Source organism: Lynx canadensis, chromosome B4 (assembly GCF_007474595.2).
Source record: "Lynx canadensis isolate LIC74 chromosome B4, mLynCan4.pri.v2, whole genome shotgun sequence".
Taxonomy (NCBI): domain Eukaryota; kingdom Metazoa; phylum Chordata; class Mammalia; order Carnivora; family Felidae; genus Lynx; species Lynx canadensis.
Window position 1 is genome coordinate 104,787,816 of NC_044309.1, and position 27,231 is coordinate 104,815,046.

The window sequence follows — 27,231 nt, forward strand, 5'->3', positions numbered from 1 at the left end:
TTGCTCCTTTCATAATTTTTTCCTTGTTTGTGTATTTGTGAATTTGACTATGATATGTCTTGGTGATGGTCGGTTTTTGTGGAATCTGATGGGAGTTCCCTGTGCTTCTTGGATTTTGATGTCTGTGTCCTTCCCTAGATTAGGAAGGTTTTCCTTTATAATTTGTTCACATAAACCTTATGTCCCTTTTCTTTCTCTTCATCTTCTGGGTCTCCTATGATTTGGATGTTATTCCTTCTTGATAAATCAGTGAGTTCTCTAAGTCTGTATCATGTTCTTTTTGCCTTTGTTTCCCTTTTTTCCCTGCTTCATTATTCTCCATAATTTTATCTTCAGTATTGCTGATTTGCTGCTCTGCTTTGCACATCTTTGGCATTGTGGCATCCATTCGAGATTGCATCACAGTTATAGCATTTTTAATTTCCGTCTGACTAGGTGTTATTTCTTTTACTTCCACAGATATGGATTTTCTAGTGTCTTCTATGCTTTTTCTCACCCCCAGCTAGTATTCTTACTATCATGGCTCTAAATTCTAGTTCAGACATATTATTTATGTCTGTGTTGATTAAGTCTCTGGCTGTCATTTCCTATTCTTTCTTTTGGAGTGAATTCCTTCATTTTGTCATTTTGGAGGAAGAGAATATAATAATAAAATAAAATATTAAATATTAAAAATAAAAAACAAATCAAAGATCAAACAAAGGAAGCTAGATCCTAGGTGTGTTTCATTCTACTTGTTGAAAGAAGCTTGATAGAAAACAAGGAAAAGCGGGGGGAAAAGGTAAGAAAAATTTTTTAAATTAAAAAATAGAATAAAATAGAATAAAAATAAAATTAATTAGAATACAAAAATTTTTAAATAAAAAATAAAGTAAAAAATAATTTTTTCTCTTTCTGTATCCAAGAAAGAGAAAGAAAAGAGAGAAGAAAGAAAACAATATAAGCAAAAACAGAACAAAAGAAAATGAACAAATAAATGAACCATCAAAGAGAATGAAACCTGAATGAAGTTACAGCCACTTTCCCCTAGAACTGAAACTATGAAGCTCTCTATAGTCCATCCACTAAGCAGCACATGGAGTGACCCCCCCCCCATCTTTTGGGGGACATGCTTGGAGGGCACAATTGGATGGGGCTTGGTATAATGACCGTTCTCCAGTAGGTGGTAGGTGGCACTGTTTAGCTTACTGGGGTGGATCATTGTGTGTGCACGTGCACACGGCAGGTGGAAATGGTTTTACCCAGCTCCCTAGTCTCTGACACAGGAACTTCACACTCCCACTGACCTACGATCAAGCACCCCTCCTTTGTCTCAGGCCTCTATCCACTCCCTGCCTCTACCTTGTCCATGTCCAAGCTGTCTGGCACCTCTTTCCAGCTCCAGAGTTTTGTCTCAGGTGGGTTTGTGTTTCAAAACCCCGCACTTCATAGACCCTGGTGACGGATCTGCACCGACTCTCTGTGGGAGGGTCTTACTGAGCAATGGCCGGGTGCCGGCTTGCCCCAGAAAATGTTTGTGTGGTCATTCAGAGATTATGGCAAATCACAACACACAGGCGGCCCCAGGTCTCACTGCTGCCTGGCATCTTTGTCCCAATGCCAGCAAACACTGCTCTCTGGGGGTCTGCTGGGACCTTTGGCTGTGGGGAGGCTGTATGACCTCTACCAAATGCTCTCCAAGGAGGGGAACCACTTCTCCCCATGTGGCACATGAACCCCTCAGCCTGCATTGCCTGCTTCTGAGGATTCACCCTACTTCCTCACCAGAGTGCCACCAGACAGTGATCTCCAAACCCTTAGACTGTGTGCTCCACTGTTTATAGAATCCTGGTGGTATTGAAACCCTCTCCTTTCTTCCCTTCAGTGGTTTTGGGGAACAAATTTCTTGTTTAGTCCCCTGCAAGTGTTTTCACTCTTTCTCTTTCTCTTCAGCTACTTTCAAGGGAATGTTTTTCCTGCAATCTCCAGATGCCCTCCACTCTCCCCCTTTCTCTTTCTGTTTGTGTCCTCTTTCTGTGAAAATGGCTCCATACCCTCCACAGCTTTTCTCTCCCCCAGTTCACCTCTCTGCTCCGTATACCTTGTGAGTTCTATGGCTTAAGTTATACAGATTGTTGTGTTCATCCTCAGATCAGTTTCCCAGGTATTCAAAATAGTTTGGTGCTGATCTACCTGCGTTTCAGGGATGAGACGAGTTCAGGGTCTCCATACTGCTCCACCATCTTAACTCCACCTCCAGCACAGTATTTTATTTCTAAAGTGCGGAGAAAAAATTTTGAAATACTTTAATGTATCATGTTAGGCCTGCTTTAAGGAGACTTTATTATAGCAGTGAGGCTTATTCTTAGTGAATGAAATAACCTAAAATACAGACTTACAAAGGCTTTCTCTTGATATCACTTTATAGCAGTACTTGATTCTCACAATAATGAAGTTTAAGATCTGTATTATATATGTACAGCTTTTACTTTTAAAATGCTGATTTAATAGGTACAGATTTCATGGGGATAGATAGAAACCCAGATTCTGAAATTCTTAACTTTACTAGTGACCACAGACACCAGAGAAGAGGACAAACGGAATTCATTTTTGATTCAACTATATTGCTGCCTACATGCCAGAAACCTTTGCCTCTCACTAACATTACCAAGGCTTCTTAACTTTTGTTTCCAGAATATGTTCATTCATTCATACCTGTGTGCATGCATTCATTTCACAGATATTTCATTAGTTCCTACCATGTGTCAGGCACTGTTATAGATACTGAGGATGCAGTAGTGAAAAAACAAAAAATATCTTTGCCTTTATGGCATTTATATTCTAATGAGGAGAGATAGATAAAAAAATGATCATAAGTATATTTTTTGTATATGTTGATACACTTTAAAGAGAAACAAATAAATAAAAATAAAGGAAGTAGCTGATTCAGAGATGGGAATTAAAGTTTTTGATTAGGAAGGGAGGAACAAGTAACACATTGTAAACTCATTTGAATTAAGACCTCTCTTGCTAGGTAAAAGTGTTATCCATTAGAATACCTGGACGAAAAAGCTTTTCAGGGAGAAGCAATAACATGCTCAATGATCCTACAGTAAGACTATGCCTAGTGTCTTCTTAAAACAGCCAGTAAGCCAGATAAACTCCATTGGAGAGAGCAGGGGCAAAGCAGTAGGAGCTGAGGTTGGAGTGGTAGAAGGCAGGTCATGAAGTTATAGTCTCAGAGGCCATTGTGATATTTTGGGCTTTTATCCTGAATGAGATGGGAAACCATTGGACACACTGAATCACTCTGGTTGCTGTGTTGAGCACTGTCTTTGCACTTTTTAACCATAGTCTTTATAGACATTCAGGCTAGTTCTTTCAGAAATTGGCTCCTATCTGAGCATGAGAAGAGCTTTGAGTTAAGGCAAAAATCCCAGTAACAAAGGAGATTAGTAAGAGATAAGATTAAAGTCAATGAGAGATTTTGCTAAGAGGAGAGGTATGGTCAGATAGACTTGAGGGAAAGATGGGCGCAGGGAGACTATGGGGAGGTTGTTGCAGTAAGCCAGGCTCAGGGTGCAGTTGCTGAGATTATAGATTTGCTCACATTTCATATGGAGAGTATAAGAGAAAGAAAGGAGTCCTAATCTCCACCTGCAAATATGTACGGAGATATCATTAACTATAATAGAGAATATTATGGGAAAGGCAGGTTTTACAGAGAATATCAAGAACTTCATTCTGAACACATTAAATTTGAAATTCTTATTAGATATTCAAGTGGAAATGTTTGGTAGACTGTTAGATATATGAGTATGAAGTTCATGGAAGAATTTCATACTGGATTTATAAATTTTAGGTTCGTTAGCCTAGAATGGTAGTTAGATCTCTAGGTCAGACAACAAAGTATAACTCTTCTATATGAAGTATAGTACCATACTAAACAGAATTAGGAGACTAGGAAGATACCTCCCACCAGGCATTGGACTGCAGAATCATTTATTTTCAAACCCGTAAGTTGACCCAGGAAGGAAATGACTATTGTGGGTAAGGGATAGAAGATCAGGATGGTGGAGATTTTGCTATTCAGATCACATAGTTTGAAGGCAAAAAGTTGCACGGCATGTTACTTAATTCCACAGAGGTTTTCATTGTATTGCTGACACTACATGTTGCTACTAAAAGACCAATTTGGAGGGAGATAAAAGTCTACTTGGATTAATAAAATAGAAAGAAGTGTGAGTCAGCTGACAGATTTTCTAGGAAAATTTGCCCATTACTGAAAAGGTTTTTAGATGTTCTGTTGTGAACACATGATTCTTAGACTTTCTAGAGCCATCTTACAACCAGAGGAATTACAAATATCTTGATTCACAAGTGAAATTGGCCATAAACAGATTAAGGAGCAAACTCAATTATCTCTTGTTAAGAAAACATCTACATTGGTAGGAACAAATGTGCTGATGCTAGCAACAACTTACTGTTTGCTAACTTTAAGCTTGTCATCAGCATCAGTGTGCTTCATGGAAGGAAAGGAATGGAGAGCTTCGCTTTCACTGGAGATTCAGATATGGAGAAACTAATAGAGTTTCTACTGCATAGCCCTTATATTTATGATATGTATTGTATCTTTAGTTAGGTTGTAATTCCTTAAGATCAAGATGTATAATGCTTATGTATTTCCCATAATATCTAGCCCAGAGATGAACATCAAAAGGGGTATAAGCTTATTTATGGGAATTATTTATTGGAGTGTTACATATGAGTAACTCATTGGAGTGTTCATTTGAATTGCAAGATCCTAAATTTTTTGAGGACTTAATTATTGGCATTACTTCAAGTATAAGAGTGTTTTCTTGAGTGACTTATACCAGGTTTTAACTGATTTTAGGATAGACATAATAAGAGTAGATATTTCTTAAGAGAGTATTCCTATAATTGTCCACTTATTTCTTATGAAATGACATGGCAGTACAATAATAATCTTGGTAATATTTCTCTTATTTTTAGCATTATTTAGGTATAATTTACATATTCACCAATTCTAGGTGTACATTTTGATTAATTTAGTAAGTGTCTGCAGTTGTGTAACCACCATCATAATAAAAAATATTTGTCACCATAAAAAGTTTCCTCATTCCCTTTCACAAAATATTTCTTTCTCCATTCTCAGGTAACTATTGAACTGCTTGTAGTTGTTTTTGTTTGTTTGTTTTGTTTTTCTTTTTTTAAGTAAATTCTACCCCCAACGTGGGGCCCAAATTCATGGCCCCAAGATCAAGAGTCACCTGCTCTACCAACTGAGCAAGCTGAGCACCCCTGCTCTGCTGGTAGTATTGAATTTTCTAGAACATCGTGTAGATGGAATCAAATAGAATGAGAACTTGTTTTTGACTTGTTTCCTTTAGTTCACAGCTTTTAAGAGTCATCAATGTTGTATTTACTCTTGTTTTTTCCTTTATGCCATAGTATGAATATACTACAATTTGTTTTGCCATTTACAAGTTGATGGATATTTTAGATGTTACCATTTTTTTTTAGCTGCTATGAATATTCACATACAAGATTTTGTGTGGACATGTCTTCATTTGTCTTGGGCAAATAGCCTGGAATGGGATTTGTAGGTTGTAAGCTAAGTGTAAGTTTGAACTTTATAAGCTGCCAGTGTTTTCTAGAGTGCCTGTACCACTTGACATTTATGTGCATCTCGTTATGATTTTAGTTTGCATTTCCGTGATGACTAGTGATAGTAGGCATCTTTTCCTATTGGCCATTTGTATGTCTTCCTTAATGAAGTGTGCATTCAAATATTTAGCCAATTGTAAGTTGTTTGCTTGTCTTATTATTGAGTTGTAATATATATTTTTTATTTTATATTTATATTTATTTGTATTTATTATATATTTTAATTTTTATATATTTATATATTATTATTTATATTATATTTATTTATATTTATTATATATTTTATATATTCTGGATATATAATTTGTCAAATATATATTTGCAAATATTTTTAACCATATTTTTAATAGCAAAATTTTTATTTTCATAAAGTCCATTTTTTCAATTAGTTCTTTTGTAGTTCATACTTTTTATGTCCTACATAAGAAAACTTTGCCAAGTGTCACAAAGATTTTCTCATGTTTTTTTCCAGAATCTAATAGTTTTTACTATCACATTTACATTTGTGATCCACTTTTTTTTTTAATGTTTATTTATTTTTGAGAGAGACAGAGCGTGAGCTGGGGAGGGGCAGAGAGAGACACAGAATCCGAAGCTGGCTCCAGGCTCCAAGCTGTCAGCAGGCCCAACAAGGGGCTTGGTCCCACAGACCATGAGATCATGACCTGAGCTAAAGTTGGATGCTTAACCGACTAAGCCACCCAGGTGCTCCTGATTTGTGATCCACTTTTAATTAATTTTTGTGTTTGCTGTGTGACAGGCATTTTTCCCCCAGACATACATCCATTATACCAGCACCATTTGTTGAAAACATTATCTTCTCTATTGAATTACCTTAGCCATTTTGTCAAAAATTAGTTGATTATGTAAGTGTGAGTCTATTTCTGTTTTTGATTACTATAGTGTTATATTATTTCCTGAATCAGGGTAATCTTCCAACCTTATTTTTTTTTTTTTTTCAAAATTGTTTTGGTTATACTAGGTACTCTGCCTTTTCATATAAACTATAATATCAACTTGTGATTTTTTTTTTTTTTTAAGAAATCTGCTGGGATTTTGATTAGGATTTTTGTTGAATATGTAAGTCATTTTCGGGGAATTGACATCTTCATTTTGAGTCTGCCATTTCATGAACATTCATTTCATGAATGATATATCTTTATTTAGATCTTTCAATTTTTTTCTCTGCTTTTATAGTTTTCAGTGAATAGCTATTTCAGAACCTTTGTTAAATTTATTCCTAGATATTCTATTTTTATGCTATTTTAATTCAATTTGTTTTAAATTTTATTATCTAATTGTTCTTTGCTATTATATATGTTTTGATGGTTCATTATTAATTTCTAATGATCCTGTATCCAGATACATTGCTAAATTCACTTTCTAGTTTTGTTAGCTTTTTGTATATTCCTGTAGACCTTCTGTAGACAATCATGTCCTCTATGAAGAGTGACAGTTTTATTTCCCATTAGGTCTTTTACATCTTTTCCTTGACGTATTATACAACCTAGAACCTCTTTTAAAATGTTGAATAAAATTGACGAAAGTGGTTGGTTTTTAATAGGAATCAAAGAATTAAAATAAAATATAAACATAACAGGTTGTATAAATTATACAACCATTTCTTTATTTGTTTTTAAAAAAGATATTGAGAATGTTTTCTATTCTTATCTGACTAAAATACTTCCTATTCATTCTTTTTTCTTACTTTAGGTAATTGACCTGGGTTCTGGAAAAGGCTACCTAAGCTCTTTTTTGTCCTTGAAGTATGGCTTAAAAGTTTATGGAATTGATTCCTCAAATACCAATACTCATGGAGCTAAGGAGAGAAACAGGAAATTGAAGAAACATTGGAAAGTCTATCATACTCGGTCAAAATTAGATGGCAATGGACTGGCATTAAAAATGGCAAAAGAAAGAAAAGTGCAAGATGAAATTAAATATAAAGTAGATATTGAGGGAATATGTAACAACAGTCCTGCAAATCAAGGAAAGATGTCTACCTCGGATTTTTTGCCAGATTTTTCGGATTCTGTAATTTCTAACATTAGAACACAAATGGAAAACCTACATGTGTATTCACATCGAGAAGAAAATTTGTGTTTTGAAAATGCCTTTTCTCTTATAGACCTTTTGCCTATTAATGCTGTAGAACCTACTTCATTGCAAACATCTAAGAGAAATATGTCTGAAGCAAATAAAGAGAGAAGAAAAATGATATCAAAGTCAAATGAATCAAATATATACTCACCTTTAACGTCTTTTATCACTGCTGATTCAGAACTGCATGATATTATTAAAGACCTGGAGGTGATTTCACTTTTGAATTCCTTAATTTAATTTACAAAAATACTCTTAAGACATAGAGTTAAATTTTAATAGTAGCTTAACCTACATATCTTATTTGATTACATCAATCTAAAGGACCAAGAAAATAAAATTATATGCAGTTTTTCATGATTCCTATAGCTGTAAAATCTGCCAAGAGTATAAAATCTGACAATCAGACAATTAACAGTTTTCCAGAATAGAGTGCCCTCCACTCATTTCAAGCCTTCTAAATCAAACAGAAGTACTAGCACAAAAGCTAGCAAGATAAGTTTTATTATGCAATGTAGGGATTTTCAAAATTCCAGCCCAAGAAAACTCTTAACATTTTAATTTAAATTTGCAGTAAAAGGGTAGCTAGGGTAATATTATGTTTAACATTAACCTTGGTAACCAAATAATGCAATTTTCTTGAGCAAGAGTAGCTTGAGTATTTTTTAAATGAATTGAACTTTTTCTAAACTATAATTCAGATCATGTAATTGAGAGACAAAATATCTTAATCAAAGGCAGTATTGCATGTTAAGTAGAGGAGATTCTAGAAATCATTTGGCCTCATTATCTTAAAAAACAATGTAGCTTTTGAAGTTGTAATACTCTATTCTTACTAAATTTTTCAGAAATTCTTCCCTAAAGAAATGAATAAACAAAAGATAGTAGAGTTCCTTGTAAATTTCAATTCCTGTTTGGTAACTGACTAGTATTTTTATTTAATCCTTGTTTGGTAGTCAACCAGTGTTTTGTCCTTTTAGAATGAGGAATTTTTTTTCCTGAACATTTGTATTTCACTAGATAAGGGAAACTGGTTAGTTCTCATTAATTGTTTTACCTACATATGAAATCAGTAATTAAGTTATACCTTAACTTTCTCTTAGGGATAAACAACCCCAATTACTTTAACTAACTTCAAAATACATAAATTTTAGTGCTTATTATCATATGTTTATATTTTTCAAAATCTTGTTGAAAGTGTATGATCAAAGCTATATGCAAACTATTACAAGAATCTGTCTAATATAAGATGTACTGGGAGAATATTTCTTGAGTCCTACAGTGAATTAACATAATAACCCAAATTAATTAATACCTCCCCTCTCCTCTTTATAACAACATATATAATATTTAAATATTTTATCATTAGGATAAAATAGTGATTGCACATTTTTGTCTGCCACTTGATAATATTATTAACTAATATCATATGATGACTATAGTAAAGAATGAAGTTAAATGTTCTTGTATTATCTTTAGGCAGAACTAAGCTAAGTTTAAAGAGAGTGATTTAGGGGCACCTGGGTGGCTCAGCCAGTTAACTGTCAGACTTCGGCTAATGTCATGATCTCACCGTTTGTGAGTTTGAGCCCCACGTAGGGCTCTGTGCTGACAGCTCAGAGCCCAGAGTCTGCTTCAGATTCTGTGTCTCCCTCTCTCTCTGTTTCACTCACGCTGTATCTCTCTCTCTCAAAAATGAATAAACATTAAAAAAAATGTTTTTAAAGAGAGAGATTTATACCTCTCTTACACATATATCATGATGATGATAAGAATAGAAAGCACTTACTGAATTTTATTGTGTGCTAGAGATTGTACTATGTCATTTTACCAGTATTAACTTATTTAAGTTTTATCCACTGAGGTAGGGACTATTATTATACTTATTTTACAGATGAGGAAGTTAGAACAAACTTGGTATAATGATTAAGCTCTGTGAATATATGTGTTTGTTCCCATTCTGTATGTGTGTACGTTTAAATTAGGCTTTGGGCAATTAGAAGGAACATTTCATAGGAGAACTGTTACATAAAATTCATGTTATAACATTAATTTAAAACAAAAATTTTCTATTGAGTTTAATATTGCCACATTTTATGCAATGAATATACTTTTTTGGTGTTGGAATAGAATTGCCAACTTAACACACTTATTCTTAATGACAACGTTTTGAAAGTTTTGATAGGCAGTTTGTACAGAAGTGAATAAAAAAACTGACTAAAAGGTGTAAATGTGTCTCAAATCACAAGTTTGTCCTAGTAATGGATGCTACATTTGACTGGCCAGCCTTTAATTTGGCTAATAGTTAAGCAAACAGTAGTTGTAAAAGAGATCAGAGAAAATTCAAACAGATAAGTAATCAAAACCACTAGAAAGTCAACTCAAAAGTATGTTAGTTGTGATGAAAGATCTTACACACTTTGCCTATAAAGGAAATAATTATTCATAATGAAAAAAAAAACATAGAATACTTTCTAGGTAGAATTTGATCATTTTTAAAAGCTCCATGTAGTCTAACGAACATTTAAAATCTTCACCTGAAATGTTTTTTTAGCCCTCCTCTTAATGCCAAAATTTATTTTTTCTTCTCATTGTTAAAGGATTGTTTGATGGTAGGCCTCCATACTTGCGGTGATCTTGCTCCAAATACCCTGCGAATATTTACTTCCCAGCCTGAAATCAAGGGAGTTTGCAGTGTGGGTTGTTGCTATCACCTCTTATCTGAAGAATTTGAAAACCTGCACAAAGGTACAAAGTTTTCCATGTCTCATAGTTCTCTTTATTTGAGCATAATGGCTACTTTGTATCTCTCCTTTTTATTGTTGACAGTAACATTTGAATTAACATTTGAGCATATCTGATTTCCTTGCAATTTTAATGTTACCGCAAAAGAAATTTGATGTCCAACACCTCATGTAATATTATAGGATTTTTTTTTGTTCATAAAATGGTCTTAATGAGTGCTAAAAACTGTAAATATTTAAAAATTTTATGTGGTAAATTTTACAGAACTTCTGTTTAAAAATACTTGTAATATATAGATTTGCTTAAATAGTAAAGCTGAGTTATTTTGAGATGAATGTACTGTGGCAAAGTTTGCTTTCATTTCCAAAGCCTCTGTTTTGTAAAGAATATTGATAATTTTTTGAAGAAAGTTCTTTACTGTATTTTGAAGAGTCAACATACTCTGGTTTTAAAAGTCTGCATAACTGCTGCTCTGGGAAACAGTGTGGAAGTTCCTCCAAAAATTAAAAATAGAACTACCCTATGACCCAGCAGTAGCACTGCTAGAAATTTACCCAAGGGATACAGGAGTGCTGATGTACAGGGGCACATGTACCCCAATGTTTATAGCAGCACTTTCAACAATAGCCAAATTATGGAAAGAGCCTAAATGTCCATCAACTGACGAATGGAGAAAGAAGATGTGGTTTATATATACAATGAAATACTACTTGGCACTGAGAAAGAATGAAATGTGGCCTTTTGCAGCAACGTGGATGCAACCTGGAGGGTATTATGCTAAGTGAAATGAGTCAGGCAGAGAAAGACAGATACCATATCTTTTCACTCATATATGGATCCTGAGAAACTTAACAGAAGACCAGGGGGGAGGGAAAAGGGGGGAAAAGTTACAGAGAGGGAGGGAGGCAAACCATAAGAGACTCTTAAGTACTGAGAACAAACTGAGGGTTGATGGGGGGTGGGAGGCAGGGGAAGGGGGGTGATGAGTATTGAGGAGGGCACCTTTTGGGATGAGCACTGGGCGTTGTATGGAAGCCAATTTGACAATATATTTAATATAAAAATAAATAAATCAAAAAAATAAAATAAAAATGATTAAAGGTAAACAAAAATAAAATAAAAGTCTGCATAACTGTGCAATTGCATCAAAACAATATTCAGACTGCTGTCTGGACTGAGAAGGTACCTGAGGAACAAGGTAGAGTATTGTGGGAGGACTTGCATCCCCTGGCCTTTCCAGAGCAGCTCCTGAAATTCCTCTGTTTCATCCACTTGATACGTTATATCTCTCCATAAGGTATGGTTTCAAAACCTCTGGTTCAGATTAGGTGGTTATTCAGTCTATTAACATTAAGCAGCTCTCTTTTCTATTAGTATAATGAAGTCTTTATCAACATCTAGCACCCACTTGCTAAGAATTTTTAGGTCAAGAATATGTGTGCATATGGATGGGATTTATGCTTTTCTCAGTTTTAAAACCCAGGTAAATATGAAGTTTTGATTGTTTTCATTTAGTCATGTTCAAGAGGTAAAAAAATTATGATTGTATAATTCTACTGAAATTTGACTGGGTGACGAGGTCATCCTTAAAACTGACAAAAATTTTTATGAAATAAAAGTTAATAGAATTTGAATTCTTTTATGTGTTTTCAAAACTCTCTTTTGGGAAAGGTGCACACAAGTAAGGTTGTAAATACGTAGACATATACAGAGTGAGAGAAAGCAAATTGGCAAAAAGTTAACAACAGTTTGATTTAGATGGAGCATATATATATATTTGTTATGCCATTATTTCCAACTTTTCTCTGAGTACAAAAATTTTCAACATAAAAATTGGGAGGGAAGTGAACCTAAAACTAGAAAAGTGTTTATACCAAACTATATACCCATATATTTACATTATTTTAGTCTTTTTATTCATCTTCCCTAGAAGAAATGAAGAATGTTACCTTTAATACAATCAGAGTCTTAACAGCTTTTAAAATATTAAATGAGTAATGTTTTCCTGCATCAGCAATAGTGTAAGGTTCTATGTAGGGAGGAGGTTTGATTCTTAATTCAAGAGCTTCCTCTTCTGAGGGTACAGTGAAATGGAGTTTCTTTAATAATCAGCTCTTTTTGCGGGAAGGTGTGGATGCTCGATGTGTCCTTTAATTCAGAGATGCTGTCCTGCAACATAAGATCTTTCATTTCAGGGGCGCCTGGGTGGCTCAGTCGGTTGAGCGTCTGACTTCAGCTCAGGTCATGATCTCACAGCTTGTGAGTTCAAGCCCCGCGTCAGGCTCTGTGCTGACAGCTCAGAGCTGCTGCCTGCTTCCGATCCTGTGCCTTCTTCTCTCTCTGACCTTTCCCCACTCCCACTTTGTCTCACTATGTCTCTCAAAAATAAATGTAAAAAAAAAAAAAAAAAAGGTCCTTCATTTCAGCTGCCTTCTTGCTTCTTTCATTTTATGGTCATCATGCCCTCAGAGATGCCTTCCCCTTCCTAAGGACCCCTCTCTCCTCTTGAGGCAGTGCCATCTTAGGACTGCCGTCTGTGGTCCTGCTGGACCTTTGCAGCCATTGCTGTGTATAATCAGGTCTCAGACCTGATCTCAGTACTTCCCACCACCGTCGAGATCCTCTTTTTCAGCTTTGTTTTGTATTCTCTGTCACACCCATTTTTCCACACCTGATTCTCCCTCTGGAGTGATCGCCTTAGCTGGTTCTGTCACTTTGGGATGTTTATTTACTAACCCACAATTGAATCAAAATTTGTAGTTTAGTTGTGGCTGTATTTCATACTGGTAGGAGATAATATGATTGAATAAATGTTTCTTGGCCAGCTACTGTCTTCAAGGCATGGTACTTGGCACTTCATGTACAATAAAGAGAGATGAGGGAGGGGCTCATAAAAGTACTTTGGGAAAGAAGTAAAAGACTCAAATAATGACAGGCAGAGTTCAGTGTAGTTCAACATTCATCAAATGCCCCCTATGTTCCATACTGTGCTAAGCAGTGATGATATTAAAATGTAAGAGAGAGCATCTTCACCCTCAAGGGATTTAAAAAAAAAAAAAAAGCCCTTAATCCTAGGAACAAGATAGTCCCTGTTAGTAACTTCGTTTGTAAAAAATCATTTAGAATTTAGAATACGAAGTTCCAATAATATAGAAAGATTTTTAAAATGAAAATAAAAGTTTCCCCACCCATATTTTTGGTTTCTTGTGTGTTTTTCCAGGAAAGAAAATGTATACATATATGTGCACACTCTATATTCTTATGTTTTAGGGAACCAAAAGATAAACAGTTTATTACCTTATTTTTTTCACTTCACATATTATGATGATCTTTCTATATCAGCACATAGGATGTTGCCTTATTCTTTTTAATGATTCCAAGGTATTTCATATGCTATTTTTTTTTATTCAGTCTTAAATAGTTATATTTTCTTAAAATAGTGGTACTTTTCTTTCAGCAAACCAAAATTTAATGAACAGTTGGTCGGGTCAATGTAAAGTTTGGAGAACACAAAATATGGCACCAGTGTTTCTATTTTCTGATCCTCAAACATTAGTTTCAAAGGAATGTAGTAAGTACTGTAAGACAGAGTATTACACCTGTGTTTTATAGCAGAATAACATGTAGCCCAGTCTTTGAGGGAGGGATGGGAGCTGATGTTGAGTTCCCAGGGTGGCAATACCCACTGTGTCTTAAAAGGTCAGCAGGAGTTAATCAGGCAAAGAAGTGGAAAAGGTATTGCAGGCAGTAAACAAAGTCATGGGGTGGTAAGTGTTCAAAATCGTTTCATTCTCTTTGCCTTTCATAGTTACTGTTTCTCTTTGTCTTTTCTCCCATCCTGTTTTTCCTTGTGTCTTTCTCAGAGGCAGTGATAATGGTAATCTTAATGATCATTTCAGTGGATAGAAAAGTAGTTTTTAGACTGAATGAGACCTCTGTTTTCTCATTTCAGTTTACCCACAAATCATTTCCCCAGAATCTCTCCTTGGTTCTCTTAGTTTATTTATTTAATACTTAGCCATTCATAAAATAATCTTTGGATCTTCTGCGAAGATTAAACTAAACACCTACAAATTTTCACACTCTGGAAATGGAAGTCTCTCAGATCTAACAGATCTAACAGATCTCAAGCATTGCTCTTGGGTCCTTTCCTTCTCTAGAGTGGAAGTTGCCATTGTTCACTGAGTTGATATGACATTTTTGGCCCTAGGATTTAGACAAGAAAAAAATGTTGGGAAGGTTTGTTACAGCTGTGTCCAGCAGCTACAGACTTATTTTCCCTCCTATAGGCAGAGTCAGTTCTGGGAAAGGCCTTCCTATCAAAACTATCTTAGCTGAGATTATCAGGCAAAGAATACTAGGCTTAAGCGGGAAAAGCTAATAGTATTTTAGTGCTGCTTGCATTTCTTATGCATACCTGAAACAAAGTTGGGAGTTTTACTTGTCAGGAAAGCGAAGAATAGGCAGAAAACAACAGGACTGAGTGATATGAAGGAAGCAGGTGGAGATGTATTACAACATGAGTACCTTCAAATGTTTTGGAGGTCAAGGAAAGCGGTGGAAAGCCAAAAGATAGGAGAAAAATGTAGAAAAATAAGTCATAGAGGAGTAACAAAGGCAACCCAATCCTATTTACGTTGCAGTTTTGCCGAGCTTTGGACTGACACATTTTCTCATCTCAAAAGCCAGATGGCAAAGGTAACTTATTCCTTCTCTCTTTCCCACACCCTTGTCTCCTTTTTCTTGCCCTATCTTGGCTGTAGTGAAAGAAAGAAGAGATGAACCGTCTCCTGCAAGTTTTATAATAGTGTTTCTTAATTCTGGCTGCCCAGCTGGATCAAGTATGATGCTTTCAGTATATAGATGCGAGGGACCTGTTTCTGACTTGCTGAATTATAATCTCCAGGAATGGCACTTGAATGTAAATGTTTTTAAGAAGCTCTATAGGTAATTCTGATGAACAGCATGTTTGAAAAACAAGATATTTGTTATGGTTCTGTAGGAGACATACAGAATTCTAAAAGATGGTTTGTGGAAATCTATTCAAGATTATTTAGGGGCGCCTGGGTGGCTCAGTTGGTTAAGCACCTGACTTTGGCTCAAGTCATGATCTCACAGTTCGTGGGTTCAGACCCCAAATGTTATTCTGCTATAACATTGTCTCAGTGTGGAGCCTGCCTGGGACATGCATGTGTGTGTGTGCATGCTCTCTCTCTTGCACGCTCTCTGTCTCTCTGTCTCTCTCTCTCTCTCTCTCTCTCTCTCTCTCTCTCTCTTAAAAGAAATAAATAAACTTTAAAACAAAAGATTATTTACAGTTATTTTGACCTCTCCCATACACAGACTTAGAAACTCTGTTCACATGCAAATTTGCAGATCCAAACCAAAGGCTGACCCCAAAAGGGCCCAGGAGGGCATATCAAAGTCCAGGGTGCAGAGTGCTAGACTAATTAACCCATAAAAGGTCCTTGAAGTACAGAGCTTAGACTAAAACCTGGGGAAACCAAATATAGAGGGCAGGATACCATGTAATAAATCCTGCCCTCTATATTTGGTTTCCCCAGGTTTTAGTCTAGAAATGAGTTCTAGTCTAAGCTAGAACTCTTTAGTTCTAGTCTAGGCTAGAAATGAGACAAAATCAAGGGGAAAAATATAGGACAAGCAAAGGAACATGCAAGATAATTATGAATACTACTAAAATTCTGATAGCTTAACTTGGTTGATGAGCAGGTGTGTGTGTGTGTGTGTGTCTGTGTGTGTGTGTATGTGAAGGCAGACAACAGCAGTTTATTATGGACTATATAGCAGTAACTATTTGGATAGATAGAATATGGATATAGTCTTATTTTGTATATACAATATATGCTATATCGTTCTTGTATTCTTTACTAAAATGGGAATCCACCACTGTACAGTTCGATCAGTACATTAAAACTAACTTACAGGGCATGAGGTTTGCATCCACAGAGTTGGCATATTCCCTGTCATAGATCTAGCACTCAGGTTCCATGGAGTTATATCTCTGAATGGTCAAGTGTGTCATGTGTCTCTCCCTTCATATCTTACACACCTGCCCCTCGCCCTCACTTTGTTTACACAGCTGGTTTTCAGTTTGAATTGGGGCAGTGTTGCCCTTTGGGATGTAAATTTGAGTTATTAATAGTCCAACGTAGTATAGTCAGAAAGTCTGGTATGTGCACTGCAACTTTTCATGATAATACGTACTGTGCAAACAATATGTGTTGTACATGATATGTTTACCCAGTGTACTGTGGTAGATCGTGGAGGTGGCCTGCCATGAATGTCAGTTTTCAAAAATACCTCAGAGCTCTCTGAGTCATTATGAATACCGAAGTTATACCATATGTTTTAAAGACTGCTTTTAAATATTTATACATTATGAGCCAGTGGTTCCTAGGAGAACAAGAAATACCAGAAACAGTTTTATTGCAGTGCTTTACAGAATGTATATATTTTCCCAAGCTTGAATTGTGTCAGCATTTTGTCTTCATATTGATTATTACTGTCATAATTAACTTGAAAGACTTACATCATTTTTTCCCCCAGAAGTCGGAGGAGAAATTCTTCCGGTTGTTTTTTCTGTAAAGGTAGAAAAGCACTAGAGGAAACACTACTGGTTACCTATCTAGATCCACATATTTCTTTTTCCTTGCTAACTGAATTATAATTTTTTTCAGGCATCAGTCTTTAAGAAGATTGTACCCTTCTATCGCCTCAGAAATAGATGGCTTTCTTCTTCTTTTTTTTTTTTTTTAATAATTTCTATACCCAACATGGGGCTCGAACAAATGACCCTGAGATAAAAAGTCACATGCTTTTCTGACTCAGCCAGCTGGGCACCACAGAAATAGAGGACTTTCAGTCTCAATTAATTATGGTAATTTCATTTATTTAGGAATGGATATTACCAATGAAGCATGAGGAACATATCTCCTAGGGGGTTTCCTAGGAAGTTTTTATGTTTTCCTTAAAACTGAGCACAAAGCAGGAAAACACTTTTTTTTTTCTTTGCCTCTGGACTTGGTCATTTGTATGTGTTTGTTGAGCTTCACAGAAGTATTTATATCTGTCTGTCATGTATTCTGTCAGAAATTGGTGTTAGTGGGAAAAAAAAAAAAAAAAGAATTGGTGTTAGTGCTCTGTGTCCTTTGGGCCCAGTCTGAGGGACTTTTCCTCTAAATGTATGTGACCGTTGCAGAGGCTTAGGAGTACAGGAGGAGTGGAGAAAGATCTAGGACCTTGGAGAGTCACCTCAGGTGGTTTTATAGCACTTCTAACCTGGCCTCCATAGGAAGTGCCTCCTAGGAGCACCTCTTGTTAGGGCACAGATGTGTGCTCGGGTCTTTCCCCAGCCCGCCTCTGAGCCCAGTGCCAGGCGGTCTTCTCCTACCGTCAGTGCCTTCATGTCCCCCCCCCACCCCGGAATTAATGTGTTACAGGGTATTAAGGTGATTCTCCCATAGATCCCCCTCCGTTTACTTTTGTTTTGTTTTCAACCACAGGAGGACTGCAGAAAGTCTTTTAGTGGCATCTTTCAATCTGGTTGTGCCATTTCTGTATCAAATGGAAAATTTTCAAAGTCACATAATACCTCTCATATTACAGTTTCCCTATTTATGTCACCAGTAGGAATTTTAAGGGAGCTAGATACCTATATAGTCATCTGCACTGTCTCTGAGGATTAACTTTTGATATAATTGCTTTAAATTTAGAAGTACTTCATGGGGAAAGGCATCTGGAAGTTGAAAAAAAAAAGATCTTGAGCATATCATTTGAAAATTGTAGCATACTGTTTAAAAATAAGTTTATCTTATGTTTAGAGATTTATCAGATATCTAGTGTATGGTATACTCCTATGATAGTATTAGGTGGTTAATATCAGCATTAAACAGGCATTGTATCATACAGAAAGGTATGGCTAATTTCTTAGTCAAAGTAATAGGAGTGACTTAATCCCATCATTGCAAGAATACATAGAGTTGCTGTCTTTTCAGTAAAGACTTGACATTATTTTCTGCCTCCTATGATATGTATTTTATTATACAAATATTTTTTGTCTACTGTGGTCTTTTAATACTGGAAGTTTGACAAATGTAGAGGAATAAAGCATGGTTTCTTTTTTCAAAACAGCATGTATTTGACTTCCAGCAGTGTGGGGGGTGTGATTTTTCCGAGGAATCCTCCTACAGGTTCAGCTAGATCCTGGCTAAATTAGAACATGTATTTTTTTAAGCATTGCTGAGTCAACAAAAAATAAGGAAAATCTCTATGGATCAAGAAAAATCAAAACCTAACATTTAAAAGGAGAGAAGAGGAAGAGGAGTTGAAACCAGAGCAGGGAACTGGAGTCATAATGTAGCAGACAGTGTTGTCCTGAGGCAATTGCTTATCACAGTGGGATCTAGAGACTGATGTTGGGCCTCCTGCATGGTGGGGGAGCTGAACCTGAAAAGTCCATACTAAGCCATGACCTGAATGAGACAAAACAGTTTTCAGTTGGCTCTCTACAGAAGCAAAATCAAATCCTTGTGAGGGAATACTTCCCAAGTTCAGGCCCTTGGAATTTCCATAGATAAAATCTACCAAATATAAGATCAAAACTTAATAAACAAACTAAATCACAAAATATGTCTGGCTGGACATAACCTGAATGCCCCCACCCCTATTCAACTAAAAATGCTGAATATAGTTAAATTTCATTTCTTAAAAGTATTGAAATACTGGAAAGATACATAGTATTTGTCCAGTCAAGATATAAGAGAATGTAGGGTTCCACAAAGATAATGGTAGCACTGAAGGCGCTAAGGGAATTTTGTGTACCGGGGCAAACTGGAGCTTTGGTTTCATAGCCCTAAAAGGTGTAGGCTACAAATAATAAAACCTATAGCTAGGCACACACAGAAGGGAGTCTCATAGGACACAGTCTCATAAGTTGAGACCACAAAGCTGAGGACTAAAGTTAGGGCAGCAGTAGTAGGAATAGCGTAAATTAGGAAAACTTTAGAAACATTTATGTTTGGGGCGCCTGGGTGGCTCAGTTGGTTAAGCATCTGACTTCGCTCAGGTCATGGTCCCACGGTTCATGAGTTTGAGCCCCAAGTCAGGCTCTGTGCTGACAGCTCGGAGCCTGGAGCCTGCTTCGGATTCTGTGTCTCCCTCTCTCTCTGCCCCTCACCCGCTCACACTCTGTCTCTCTCTGTCTCTCAAACACAAATAAACATTTAAAAAAGAATTAAGAAAAAAAAGAAACATTTATGTTTATTCAGAGTGGGAGATAAAGGAGCAGGAATTGTCAAGGATTATTGCCAGGTGTGTGTTTTCAGCCACTGTGTAGATGATGGCACGACTTACGTGATAGAAAACACTAAGGATAGACCAAGTTTCAGGACAAAGTTTTGGACACGTTTAATATTTTGAGATTGCTTTATATATGAGTGACAATACTTTGGGCAAGTGTTATAAATAGATATCTAAATACATGGAAATGGAACTATTGTAGCATAATGCCATAGGATTTGTTTTTGTCTTACTTTCTAGAAAATCTGTAAGGTAGTAGCTGACATTGTTTCGTATGGTTCAAGGAGGTGGAGGTCAAACTCTCTAAAGTTTTTTACCTTTCAATTATGGTTATGTAATGGTTGCTACTGCTCCAGCCATTACAGTTCAAATATGAAGATGAAAGAGTTTCTCCCAACTGTGGCAATATCCTTTATAGAACTTCCTTTCCTCATACACTACCTCTAAAAGGCTAGGAATATAACCTTCTAGATGGGCACATTGCACCTCCAAATGAAATCAAGACTCTGTGAATGACAAAGGAGAAAATGGGTATTAGGTGGGCAGTTAGCATTCCCTGCCACTGTGTGTGTGTGTGTGTGTGTGTGTGTGTGTGTGTGTGTGTGCGCGCGCATGCACAGGTGCCTGTGTGTAATGTTAACACATGAATAAGGCACAGGAAAGAGGAGAGTATAAAGGAGAGTGGGGAATGTAATAGTATGTATATGAAACAGAATGTAATCACATCCATTGTCGTCATCTTCTTTTTAATAATTCTAACTCTTCTTGGTTTTAGTAGAGCAAATGGCACCCAGCCACCCAGTTAGAGTATCTCCCATGTGACAGAGTTCAAGCCAGCAGAATGTGAGTCAAAGTAATGTGTGCAACTTATGTGAAAGGAAGCTACTTGCACCCCATTTCTTTTCACCCTTCCTATTAGCCAAGTAATAACAGTAACCTTGATATCAAAGCTGATAACCTAATCTTGAGGATGGCAGAGAGCCTATCATCTGGGTCTCTGGATAACACATTGTATACTGCCTTCCTTCCTCTGAACTAGGACAAGAGAGAAATAGACTTCTGTTTTATTTACGGACCTATGTTCTGATATCCTTTGTGATACCCTATCTGGTTAGTACAGGCTAATCTCAGGTCTTGCTATGAGTGCTTCTCCTTTGTGTGAAACTTGTACCTTTAGACTGTAACTGTATTTATGTACTATAAATGTACACAAGCCAACAATAGTAGCAACAACAGACAATAACGTATGTGATTTATGAATTAATTATGAAGGTATACAATTTATAATTGATTTCTTAGAGCTAAGAAAAAAGAATATAATAAGTGTTAAAAGAACCATTCCAGCTAGAATGTAAAGATCATTTCCTGTTAGGTGATCAGGGAAAAAACTTTACGAAGGTAGTAACTTTTGAGTTGAGCTTTGTAGCATAAGATTTAGATAGGCAAAAATGAGAGAGGAGCATTCCAAGCATGTGAACAAGGTGGGTTAAGTTAAAGTGCTGCAGATCACTCATTGGAAACGAATGAATTCCCTAGCTAGGTGGTAATCTGATTGATATGAAATATTGAAATGTTAAAGAGTATTGGAAAGGACTCAGATGGAAAATCCATTTTGGTAATGAAAACTTTTGAGCAGAACAGTAATGTGACCAAGAGTCACATTTGTCAGACCTACAGTTCTCAACCATGAGATTTACTGGGACCCTAACAGTGGGGAAAGGAAAATAAACCAGAAATTGTGGAACCAAGACTAGGGGAACTAGCCCAGAAAGAAGTATCCACCCCAAAGAAGGTAGCCAGTTGCTTACACTGGTATTCAAAAGGCAAACTCTAGTCACACCTGAGTTGACATCTATTTTCAGAGGATCTTGTTGGAAAGTTGAGGACACTTAGTGGTAGTTTCTGACCAGGTGTAAAACTCCCCATGAGTGGTGAATGAATGCTAATCTTTTAATTACTGTATGTGAAGCACTATTCTAGGTACTTAACTTTTATTGACTCCTTTATGCCTCCTAACACTCCTGTGAGGTAATAATCTTGTCATTTCCATTTTCATTATTCTTTGTAACACCCCTAAAAGGTAATACTGTTATTATCATGTCCATTTTCAGCTGAGTATACTGAATGACAGAGAGATTAGGTAACCTGCCAAAGATCATACACTTCATAAGTAAAGGAGTTAAAATTTTAGCTCAGTCTGGCTCTAGAGTCACACTCTTAAAGCATCAGTCAGAAATTGGGATAGAGAGGATTTGGCCTTCTGGGAAGATTCTGTTAAATTTAAAAGCATTGAGGCTAAAACCTAATGTGTTAGAATTTTGGAGTAATTTCTGGTCCTTATTGGAGGACTAGAATGGAAACCAGAACCTGAGACAAAAGCTTACATATAGATCCTGTATGAATAAAATGAGGCAAATAGGGGAAGCTCAGGGTATATACAAATTCTGGTTCTTCCTAGATATAGAGGAGAGTCCAAGCATGGAACTGAAGGCTAATACTGGTCCTCACCTCTTTTTAAGAATAGCAATACTTAAATATGGAAAAGCTTGGTTAGTTTAAGTTTAGGAACTGGGCAGGGACATTGACTTTGGCAGAGATTGAGATAGTTTGGAAATTGGTTAAGTCTATCCTCTCTCACACAAGGTTAAGACAGTTTCCCAATTTCTGCTTCCCTCTCTTCAGTTTTGTACCCTATAGCTTGTTCACAGTCAAGTAAAGTGACCCGGTGCTATTTTGCTTCTCTGGAATATGGTAAGGATGAGGGGTCTCTGAGTGGCCCAGTACATGTGGACATACTCACCTTTTGTTTTTAGGAGCAGCACTGTCCTTAAATGTCTCTATTTTGTGTTAAGTTTCAATAAATACAGGTACTCACTATAAGATAAATGTATCTCTCACATTCTATAAACTCTCTTTTTATGTAAGTATCAGACATTTTATTTACTAGGATTAATATTTTATTAAGTTGGCATGATTGTAATAGCCATATCCTGCTTAGCTTTTGGTTTTATAGCACATAGCACATAATTAGCTTTTTCTATTTTCCTATTCATTTTCTATTTGTTCCCCATGGGCCTTGAGAGAAAGGAGATTGAGATAGTTTCAAGATAAGTTCTACCTATAATGTAGGAAGCATGTGACTTCTCAAGAACCACATCTTGGAAAGAAAGACGACAGTGGTTAACCATACCCAGAATCTAGGCCAGAACCTGAGTTGTAAATACTTTGGGCTTTAAATAATGGCAAGTTCACCTAACAGTGGCATAAACAACAAAGTCATTAATTTCCTCCCATAAACAAAAGGAGTAGCAGTTCTGGGGTTGGTTCACAGACTCCATGACATCAGGGCACTGGGTTCACATCTCTACTTCCCTCTCAGGGCTGCCGTTGCAAGCATCATGTCTTCACGAGAAGTGGGCATGAGTTAGAGACTTTCTCCTCAAGTATTCTCCCATTTTGTCAAGGAGGGTAAAAAAAAAATGTTTTTCCAGAAATTTCTCAGAATTTTTTCATGTCTTCTTGCGCAGATATGTTTCACAAGGTAACTTTCAGCTGCAGGGGAGTCTGGAAAGTGACTATTTGACTTTCTCAGGCTCTGTGGTGAGGCAGGCAAAGTAGACAGGTGTTAAGAATGATGGTTGAATAACTCACTAACTACATCTGCAAAATATTTTTTTCTTCTCTTCCCTCACCCCTTCTTCTTCTTTCTGCCTGTTTTCTTTCCTGTCTTGTCTCTGTTGTGTACTGATTTTGAGGGTTGAGTAAAATGAGACCGCTAACTCTGTAAGAGGAGAAGGGCAATGATCTCTTCATGTGCTCTTTCGCTTTGGCACCTACCCCATTATTTAATTAGCATTAAATAATGGTTTGGGTTTAATCTTTTCAAGATAGGTAAGTATTTATTTCTTTGAGCAACTTTAAAACAAAAAGGTTATCTCTGAAATTTTTCTTTTAATGCCTAACATTCATCATAATATATGTAGCAAGTGCTCAATAAAAGGATAACATGATATAAAATTAAGAAAAATCTGATTCCATACTGGTTAAAACCAAAGAAAAAACGAAGGTATTTGATGAGACATCTTGAGAAGAAATAATTATGTTGACATAAGTAGTTTGGGAATTCTCAAGGTACTGGACTGGCTTTGCCCTTCTTAGCAAAGATAAGAAACAGAAAGAGAAGGTTTACATTCCAGAGGCCACTAGAGCAAAATGATGAAAGCACACTATCCTGATGAGACAGAGGTCTTATTTAATTTTAAACCTACAAAAACTCAGATTCCTTTGTGTTCATAAATTATAATTCCCTCTTTGGTTTTCCTTGAGAAGAAAGAAAAAACCTTCTAAATACCTACCCATTAACTATGAAGTTTTTATTTCTCTCTGAAGCATGTAATCTTTAACCACAAAGCATATGATGACCACAAAGGTTGTAAAACATGTTTGTGGAAGAAGATTATATTTGTTCTCTTGATTATAATACTGGTTTCACCTTTTTAAAACTCAGTTCCACATTAAGAAATATATTTTACATCACTACCCTGTATTATATGAATAGACTAATAGATAAACTGGTACAGAAATTTCACAAGGAAAGTGCTTATTTTTTTTCTTTTTGGTTAATTAATGTTTGTTGTTTGAAAGATACTGGATCTTACAACAGTTAATGCATGCTAATGTTTTTATTTTATTCCTTTCTATTAAATTTTATAAAATATTGGTCATAATTGACTAACTTGATTTTATGACCCTCTTAATGGGTTACAGCCAGTAGTATGGTGGTAAATTTTTAATGGTTGGCTTTGCCCCTGAATAAAAGCCCCTAATATTAGTGTTTCCTGATTTCCATGGTATAAATACACTTGGCCAATTTGAAGCTACCATCCTGATGTCACTGAATGTTAACTGGGAAGAAATGACACAGTCGGCTTTCTCTAGAGCCATTAGGAGCCAGCTTCATGACACCACTGGCTATAACACATAGTGTAAAATAAATATGAATTTATGTTTGTTACAAGTAAGTTAATTTGCTCATTTGAACTGCAAATCACCTAATTTGTTAAGTGTCCCAAACAATGTCTGATATATAGCAGATATTAAATTTGTATTTGTTAGAAGAATGAGTTGCTTTATTTTGACAGGTATAAAAGAGTATTTGTATCTCCCCAAGTTTGTTTCTTTTTCAGTCCAATTTTTCACATAAGGACTGTAATTTCATACCTGATTATCACAGGGATTTTTTCTATTCATAAACTCAAAATTGAAGAGAAAATACTTTGCTTTATTTATATATCATGATGCCTACTACATCACATATTCATCACTTAAATTATTTTCTAAGAGTTTTAGCCTAAAACCTATAAAAATAAAAACAAATTATTATTTAAAAACTATAGTTACATTTCAGACAATTCCTTGAAGAAAAGAAAGCTTAAAAAACATAAGTTACAAATGATTGATTATATTTCATATTCTTTTCAAGGAACTTTCTTTAGTCTTTCTATAAATCATTAATATTTGATCCAGAATTTGGATATTGGGGCATAGAATTTTTTTTAGCAACTCCTTTGAATTCAAAACCAATGTGCAATTAAAATAAAGACTCTGAAATTATGAAAACAGAAGAGCTGATTCAGTAACAACTTTGGGCATTGAGAATATCAGTAAGCATTTATTCAACATAGAGTATGCTAAGATCTAGAAGATACTCCAGGAACTGTGTATCCACTAACTGCCCACTCTGCTAGATACCAGGGATTTCTAGATAAAAGGCTTTAAAGAAATGTATAACTCAATGGGAAGACAGATAACAAAAGACAGCTGTAATACAGTGTGATAGGTACTATGTTAGAGTTATAAGTTACATTGGAAGCATAGAGATGGTGACATTTAAATGTTCAGGGGAGGGGCGCCTGGGTGGCTTAGTCAGTTAAGCGTCTGACTTTGGCTCAAGTCATGGTCTTATGGTTTGTGCTTTTGATCCTTTATCTCTCTCTCTCTCTCTCTCTCTCTCTCTCTCTCTCTCTGCCCTTCCCCTGCACTAGCTCTCCCTCTCTCAAAAAATAAACAAACATTTAAAAAAATTCTTCTCTCTCATTGTCTCTCTCTTTATGCCTGTATTTCTAAAAAAAAATAAAAAATAAAATAAATGCCCAGAGGAGTCTAAGAACACCACCTAGAAGAGGACATGCTTTGACTGCTTAGAATTTTATTTCTGTCTCTGCAATAATATAGCCTTGGATAAATCAGTGAGCCTGATTTTGGAGGTCTCTCCTGGCTCTGATAATGATTCTGTGACTTGAATGTAACTTTCTAAAATATGCCTTTTGTTTTCAATGGAACCTCACCTATATTTATCATGACATTTAGTTTTAGTTTCAGTATCCTTTTTTTCTAAATTATGCCGGATTTGCATGAACAGTTACTCTGCTTTCCTGCTTCGATTCTTCACTTGAATGATAATATGGAGTTTTTGAAAATCAGTGTAATAATGGCCGTAAGTTCTGTCTTTCCCCAAGTTTGGTTTCTAAGAAATAAAGTTATCTAATAATAATTTACAGTAAGTGCATAGTTATGTTTTCATGTACTTAATTATCAATATTAACAGTTTATTAGCTTATTCAGTTATTCAGTAAGAAACCATCAGAAGCTATCTCAGCTGGAATAAGGTATTGCTCTTGTAATCTGACAAAAGATAAGGAGACTATTGTCAGCCTTGTAGATTCAGCTGTTTATAAGCTTTTGTTACAATATCACATTACTTCTCACTATTTCAGATGGGTTTATGTCTCAGAACAATTCTTGCCAATTAATATGGGAAAACTATAGAGATTTCTAGATGTAGTTGGCAGTCTTTACACAATTACCTCACATAGACAGCTGTATATAATCTTCAGTCAGTTATACGTTTTCTAGAGTATTGGCTCTGATTTTTCCTTTGCTGTAGGGCATCTTCTTGTTGTCTAGAAGTAGTTAAATATGGAGTTTTAATACATTTTGCCCCTTTCTTTCTTTAGTTTGCACATCATTATTTCTCATGACTCATAAAGTTGTTTCTGAAGCTCATGGAGATTATATTTATTCAGCATAAAAAAAAGTTCTCCTTGTGCTCATGGTAAATAAAAGAAGTCAAGAATGTGATTAAATCTAAAATAGAAAATTAATATTCTACTTGAAAGAGTAAAGAGAAATAGTTTATGTTTCAAATATTAAGTAATATGAAATCAAAACTAATAGAAATTGTTATCAGAAAGTTGACTATCAAACTAATATAAAACAGGCTTTAAAAAAAACTAGTTTACATTTTGCTAGTTTTATATACAAATTTGGATTTGTATACCATACAGCACATGATCTTGAAAAATATTTTGCTATAAATAAGTATTCTCACATTTCTTTTTC

The 27,231-nt window shown here is 35.7% G+C and overlaps 1 protein-coding gene across 2 annotated transcripts in view; it reads left to right on the forward strand.

The window, feature by feature from the left end:
- Positions 1-27,231, forward strand: part of METTL25 (methyltransferase like 25) — a 150,193-nt gene that overhangs the window by 31,990 nt on the left and 90,972 nt on the right. For both annotated transcript variants that reach the window (XR_003970482.1, XM_030323320.1), the window contains exons 4-5: positions 7,381-7,977; positions 10,368-10,515. Coding sequence is in view for 1 of the 2 variants with exons in the window: in XM_030323320.1 (XP_030179180.1) it covers positions 7,381-7,977; positions 10,368-10,515 (745 nt within the window). In the remaining variant the exon portion in view is untranslated. The remainder of the gene's footprint in view (positions 1-7,380; positions 7,978-10,367; positions 10,516-27,231) is intronic.